This window comes from Cynara cardunculus (genome assembly GCF_001531365.2).
Source record: "Cynara cardunculus var. scolymus isolate 2C chromosome LG 1, CcrdV1, whole genome shotgun sequence".
Taxonomy (NCBI): domain Eukaryota; kingdom Viridiplantae; phylum Streptophyta; class Magnoliopsida; order Asterales; family Asteraceae; genus Cynara; species Cynara cardunculus.
In genome coordinates, this window is record NC_037528.1 from 20,234,098 (window position 1) to 20,241,692 (window position 7,595).

At 39.2% G+C, this 7,595-nt stretch overlaps 1 protein-coding gene across 1 annotated transcript; it reads right to left on the bottom strand.

Annotated features, from left to right (window-relative positions):
- Positions 1-3,052: 3,052 nt before the first annotated feature.
- Positions 3,053-6,519, bottom strand: LOC112521328 (systemin receptor SR160-like). The gene has a single exon (XM_025130121.1). The coding sequence runs from the start codon at positions 6,410-6,412 to the stop codon at positions 3,197-3,199; it is 3,216 nt and encodes a 1,071-aa protein (XP_024985889.1). The 5' UTR covers positions 6,413-6,519; the 3' UTR covers positions 3,053-3,196.
- Between the last annotated feature and the right edge of the window lie 1,076 nt (positions 6,520-7,595).

Genomic DNA, 7,595 nt, shown 5'->3' on the forward strand with positions numbered 1-7,595 from the left:
GAGAGTTTGTTTCAAATACAACCTGTCGCATTTGTACAACCAATGCAACCCAATAAATTGAGATATTTATGAAAATGACGAGAGTTCATTTATTATGATTTGAATATTTATGAAAGATAAATATGGTTCATTAATTATGATCAATACTTTATATTAAGAAATAATCAAAACTTCTATGAAATCACATATTAATCAAATGAAATGGACGATTGAGATTGGATTGTATTGGTTACACAAATGTCAAAGGTTGTATAATAACCAACTTCTCTCTCTCTCTCTCTCTCTCAATATATATATATATATATATAGGGTTGGGTTTACGTGAGAACAAGAGTTTTTCATGAGATCCGTAAGACCAATTTATGTTCATTGATCAACTTTATAAGCTAACAATCTAATGATCTAAAGTTGTACGGTGACAATTTTGTGATTATTGAGAAGTCTTGTGACAATTTTGTGATTATTAATGTTGAGATTGTAGATCTAATCCAAGGGTTGAGAATTGGTTTTACGGGTCTCATGGAAAACTCTTTGTCTCACATGATCTCAAGTCTCTCTCTCTCTCTCTCTATATATATATATATATATATATATATATAGCTCTAATAAAATGAGAACTAATTAGTTTATGTAACCGTGAGGTCCACTCTCAACCACGAATCAATAGATAAATTAAACAATTTATTATTTTGGTAATTTTGAATTAAAATTTTGATGCAGAGACATTTTAGGTATTTTAAAACTCTTCTCTCTCCTCTATTTTCTCTTCGTCCCCCGTCATCCGGTGATATTACAGTCGTATTACAATGCATCTTATATGTGTTTGAGTATCACACTGAGATCGTTTGTATGATCGATCGGAAATATAACACAGTGATATTACAATGCATCTTATATGTACTTAGTATCACACTGTGTCTTTTGTTTACTGTTGATTTACATGTGAATGAATATATAAAACCAAATGCAAAATGCAAAGAACAACTAAAAACACACAACTAACAAATTTGATAACATTTCTATTTCATTGTTCATTCACATATGAATGAACACATAAAACTAGAAGCATATAATACTTCAAAAACACAAACAAATTTAATATATTATAGAAAAGAAGGATAGCTTATAATTTTTTTTTCATAAAGATAAAAAAAAAAGTTGCTACATTCATAAATATGAGAAAAAAAAAGCAGAAAGAATGATTCTACACACCTTTCAGATATAAACTCAAAACTCTTTCTGATTTATGCTCACAAATTTGATCAGATAGTTACTGGGCATCTTGAAATTTCACAATTCCAACAAATCTAAGATATTGTATCATTGATCAGTTAGTTAAGAAGATGAAACAACTTAAAACTAATAGACGAAATTGAGAAATAGCAAATTATGAGTACAACAACAGTAACTCTCCTTTCAAAATTACGGTACGTACGTTGTGTTGTTTCCTTATCAGACCCATTTATTAGGTATTAAAAACATGATGGTGAAATGCCTGGCTCTGACCCGAACCAACCCAACACCATCTCAGACCATGGTCGCTCGGTGCATGCATAAGATATATAGGTCCAAACAATCAATTTAATTTGACAAATTCAGTTACACGATCATCTTTTCTCTGTAACTCGAAAGCAACCTTGTCCAAACCAAATTGGAAATCGATCTTGTTTAACAAATTTAATGCTTTTATTAAGACACTACATGGGAGTCGGAGTCTCTTCTGTAATGATGTTAATATTATTCACTCTGTAATTTTCCATCAAACAGAGGAATCTGTCAGTTTTCTCAAGAGGTTTCAGACCCGACTTGTTGGTGCTTTTAGGTCTCAACAGGTTGGTGTAAATTATGATGAAACCTTTAGCCCAGTGGTAAAGCCAACAACCATTCAGATATTTTTGATTTCTCGACATAGCTTTGTCCAAATCATGGTCCATTCATCAGCCACGTGGTAAAAACACATTATTGCACGACCATCTTCATGAACTCGTTTAGATGCATTAACAATATGTTTCAGGGATCGTATCCACCCAAATCAAGTGTGTTTGTTCAAAATCCTTATATGGCCTAAACAGGCCCCTTGTGTCTCATATAAAAGGCTTGTTGACTTTGTCTCTACTATTAGTTTTTCATATTGCAAATCTGATCACTCATTGTTCATTTATTGTAACGGAAATGACACGGCATACATTTTTTTTATGCTTATGACATAATTCTCAAACTCTCGTGTTACTACCAGCTTATGAGTTTGATATGGATTTCAGTCCACTGAATTACTTTTTGTGGGCATCATTATTACACAAAATGCAGGTTGTTTATTTATCTGTCAAAAAAAATCTATAGAAGATCACTGATCGTGTTGGGATGATCGTTTACAAACCTTCGCCCACACCTATAAGCACCAAGTCAAAATGGTTCTCCTCTTCAAGATCTCCCTATGAAGATCCAACGAAGTTTAGCAAGTGCATTGCAATATCTTACATTCACGAGACCAAAATATATATGATATGCATCGCAACAGGCGTGTTTACATGCATGACCCGAAGAATGAACACATGACTGCTCTCAAACGCATATTGTGGTACGCTTATGGCGCTCTTGACTATATGACCTACATCTTTATAAGTCTTCAGTTCATAGTTTCGTCTTTGATTATGAACGCGGCGAGTGTCCGATACCAGACGACCTCTGGATATGGTGTCTTCCTTGGTGACATTTTGATCTATTGGTTCCCTAAACAACCACCAACTCTTTCTCAGTCTAGTACTGAGTCTGAAGTCAAATACATACAATTAGTTAATACTGTCTCTTCTGAGTCCTGTTGAATACAGAATCTTTGCTCGAAACTACATACAGGTAGTCACGTCGCTCGCACACCTTTACATTGACTGTTAGTGTAAAATCACATGTGATTTTGCACACGATTTGACCATTTTTGTATTATTTTATGTAGTTATTGTTCTCGTTTGAACCTCTCTCTATGTATAATTATGTATTTTAACAAGTATAATAATTAATTTATAATAAAATTACAAATACGATAAGACAAAGACAAAAACAAGCAAGCAAAAAAATACTCTCAAAAGCTATTATGTAAATATATACATGAAAATTGATCAACATTGTTTTTTTACGTATAATGACAAGATTACCCCCAAAGACTAATAATACATATAAAATACAGAAACCCATGCATACATCAGTGTTTGCCTTGTTCACTGTCTTCTTTTATGGTCATCTCCACCCCTTCCGCCGTGCTAAAATGCGCCTCTCCGCTGGCTATGGTGGATGTGGAGTCCAATCCTGACCCTGCTTGGATCTCTTTAAACATCGTCATCACCTGAATCATCGTCGGCCGCCGCCATGGCCGGTCATCAAGGCACGCACACGCCACCTTCAGGTGCTGTAACAGCTCGATCTCCAAGCTCGGATCTTCCCGCAACAACTCTCGATCGAACACATCGCTTATCCGCATCTTAGCGTGTTGGTTCACCCACCCGACAAGATTGCTGTCGCCGAAATCAGGCGAGTCGGTTGGTTGTTTTCCGGTCAAGAGCTCGAGAAGCACCACGCCGTAGCTGTAAACGTCGCCTTTTGTCGAGCACCGGAAACTCTGGTAGTATTCTGGCGGAACATAGCCTGGCGTTCCAGCTAACGTGCTAACGCTCAAATGCGTATCCATCGCGCTCATGTGTCTCGCCATCCCGAAATCCGACACCCGTGCTTCGAGATTTTCGTCGAGTAAGACGTTGCTCGATTTCATATCCCGGTGGATGATATGCGGAATGCAGTTGTGATGAAGGAACGCTAATCCTCGGGCCGACCCGATTGCGATCTTCCGTCTCGTGGCCCAGTTTAGTTTGATCCCGCCTTTCTTTCGGTCGTGTAAAACGTCTTCCAAACTTCCGAATTTCATATACTCGTAAACCAGTAATCGTTCGTCCCCGACTTTACAGTATCCGAGCAACGGTACCAGGTTTCGGTGCTTTACTTTCCCAATCGTTTCCATTTCAGCCATGAATTCCCGATCGCCCTGCCCGCTGACGTGGATTAGTTTCTTTATAGCAACGACCGTGTTGTCTTTCAACTGGGCTCGATAAACGTCGCCAAATCCACCGGATCCGATAAGACTGTTGTTATCAAACCCGTTTGTGGCTTCGAGGAGATCGGCAAAAGTGAGCTTTCTTAGCGGTTTTTCGAAGGCGGCAAGGCTTATGCTTAAAGCCTCACGAGTGCTCGTTAGTTTCCAAGCGCTGCTTGCATGGCCACCACCGGAATACGAATTACCGCCACCATCGACATAGGCTTCGAGGGCGGTAGCCGCCTTCTTCCGCCTCCTTTTCCTCATCTCCACCAAAATTATGATCACTCCGAATATGCAAAATAGAGAAAACAACAATCCCATCGCCACACTTCCTGCAAGCGACGCTTCTCGTCGATTCGACTGTTTATGGCTGTTTGATCTACCGTTCAGATCTTTTGGACACAACGGAAGAGGGTACCCGCATAGCCCGGAATTATTCGAGAATCTGTTTGCCGGAAACGTGTCGAACGGAGCAGATTCCGGGATGGTACCCGACAAATTATTGAACGATAAGTCCGCATCTCCAAGAGAAAGACTGGTTAATGAGTTCGGGATCGAGCCATTCAATCTGTTATGCGACAAATCGAGAATGGCTGCATTCTTTAGACCGCTAAGTTCTTCAGGAATCGGTCCCGAAAGATCGTTATGTCCTAAATTCAAAATGTTGAGATAGTACATCGATCCGAGCTCTTTCGGAATACCACCCTCCAACTTATTGTTCGAAAGATCGAAGAAGATCATCGAACCGTTATGATTGAAATTCGGCTGAGTAACCCCCAAGTATAATCTCGTAAAATTACACGGGTGTCTTGACGAAATCCGATCCAAATCCTCTAGCCTGATCCCCCCAAACTCGAGCAAATTTCCTGCACCGTGACACTGGTTACTCCCATCGTTCTTGATGTATATAAACGGCTTTCCCGTAAGGTAACCGGCGGCAATGAATCCAGATTGCTTAAAAAGATCCGGTGGGATGGTCCCATTTAACTGATTGGTGTTCAGATCCAACCAAACCAAACTCTTACAATTCCCAAGCTCCGCCGGAATATTGCCGGAAAATGAGTTGTTCCCAAGCTTAAGAATGGCGAGATTCGGTAAACGACCAAGGGTGGCCGGAATTTCGCCGGTAAATTTGTTGTTGGAAAGGGAAATCCAATTCAAATTGGTACAGTTGCTTAAACTAGCTGGGATTGAACCAGTTAAGTAATTGAAATCAAGAATCAAATTCTCAAGAGTTTTAATGTACATAAGCTCTTCTGGGATTTCACCGTTTAACAGATTCATCCATATGATCAAATCTTGAAGTTTTGATAGATAACGGAAACTTGAAGGGATTTTTCCGGTGAGAGAATTGAAGCTGAGATCAAGTGAAACTAACTGAGAACAATTGCTAAGATTTGAAGGAATAGGACCAGTAAGTCGATTGTTTTGAAGGTACAACACCTTTAAGCGTGACGTACTACTACAGAGTCCAGAAGGAATTCCGCCGGAAATCTGATTAGAACTCACGTCGAACCTCTCCAGATTGGTCATTTCCGACAAAGATTCCGGCAACTCGCCGACGAAGTTATTGAAAGCCAGCACCAAAGTCTTCAAGCTGCTCAAATTCAAAAGGGTGTCCATGGGTAAGACGCCGGAGAAATTATTCCGGGAGATATCAAACGACTGAAGAGACGAACACGATTTCAAGCTCTCAGGGACACCGCCGGAGATATTGTTGCCGGAAACATTGAACTCCATGAGCTCACCACACCCATCTGAAATTATCCACGGAACAAGCTCCGACCCAGAAACCCGGTTGTAGGACAGATCAAGAACCTGCAAAGAAATCCCAATAGGCTCCAACCCACCATTAAACTCCATCGAGTTTCTTGAAAGATGGACAGATTTCAGCTCAGAACAAACAGACAAGGATGAAACATCGGAAACCGAACCCGAGATCCGGTTTCCACTCAGATCTAAAGAAGTAAGAGCTTTACTACACTGAGATCTGGAACCGGAAGCAAAAGAGATAACACCGGTGAGATTAGAGTTCTTAGCAGCAAAGGATTCAAGAGAAGGAAGAGTCAACAAGTATGAAGAAACCAAACCAAAATCACAGCTCAAATCAGTATTACTCAGATCTATGGAGGCAACCGAGGAGTCTTTGCAAGAAACGCCAGTGAAATTACAAGGGTGGTTCCCAGACAACCAATCTGGTAAAAGATTAGGGATTTTAAGAGAAGATTTGAAGGACAAGAGGTGTTGAGCTTGAGCATCGCCATTAACAGAAGCTAAAGAAGGAAAGAAAGCAAGAAAGACAAGAAACTGATTAAAGGTAATGGGATTCATGATGGAATATGAAATGGAAGATGATGATGTTATCTTAGCTTTTTTCAGGAGATTATCAATAACTGATTAGCTTTCATCATTCGAGAGAGTTGAGAGAGAGAGAGAGAGAGAGAAAGTGAGATTGGGGTTTTAGAGAGAGAGAGAGACAGCTGTTTTTGGTCACATGGCATGTGACCCATCTTCACTGTTAGTTTACCTGGAGATAGATGCACAAGGGGGAAGAGAAGGAAGGAAACAAGGAAGGAAGGATGGATATTGAATTCTCTCTTTTCTTTTTTATTTAATAATAAATAAATAAATAAAAGTGAGAAGGAGGAGTGTGTTTGTCTCTTCTTTTCTTTCTGTGTGTCTGCGTACGTGTGATTAACGATGGATCCATCACTGTCTTTTTTAATCAGATTCCATCCCACCTTTACCTTTATAAATCCTGATAAATCAATGAAATTGACTTACGAGCTGTTTATCAAACAGTTATTCGGTTAGTGTTTATCGGTAAAATTTAATACTATTAATTATTTATCGGGTAAAATTTTAGTTCATCAAAACGACATTGTATACAATAATTCATCCGGTAAGCGCTTACTATGGTAAGAGTCGATCGCCCTCACTTACCGGGTAAGATTCATGGTTCTTGTGTCGCTCTTACCAGGTAAGATTCTTAGTTCTTATCATATTCATCCGGTGAGGTAAAATTTAACACTATTAATTACTTACCGAGTAAGATTTTAGTTCATCAAAACGACATTGTATGCAACAATTCACCCGGTAAGCGCTTACCATGGTAAGAGTCGATCGCCCTCACTGACCGGGTAAGACTCATGGTTCTTGTGTCGTTCTTACTGGGTAAGACTCATGGTTCTTGTGTCATTCTTATCGGATAAGATTATTAGTCCTTACCATATTCATCCGGTGAGGTAATGTAACTTGGTAAGCGCTTACCCGAGTAAGTGTTTAGTAAATGGCCCCTTAATACCTTGTAGCTCAGTTGGTAAAAGGGTTGGATGACTTGATTTTACTTAAATACAAGATAGATTACGGGTTCAATTTCCTAGTTACCCTCAACCTGTTAACTTTAGGGGGTGTTTGAGATTGCTTATAAAAATAACTTATTGACTTATTCTTGTATGACACCTATAATAAACACTTTTGCTTATAAAAACTTGAGGCTTGACCTTGTCACCAT

Bases quoted from the DNA above. Each gene is read 5' to 3' on its own strand.
- LOC112521328 (XM_025130121.1), bottom strand. From the start codon at position 6,412: ATGAATCCCATTACCTTTAATCAGTTTCTTGTCTTTCTTGCTTTCTTT.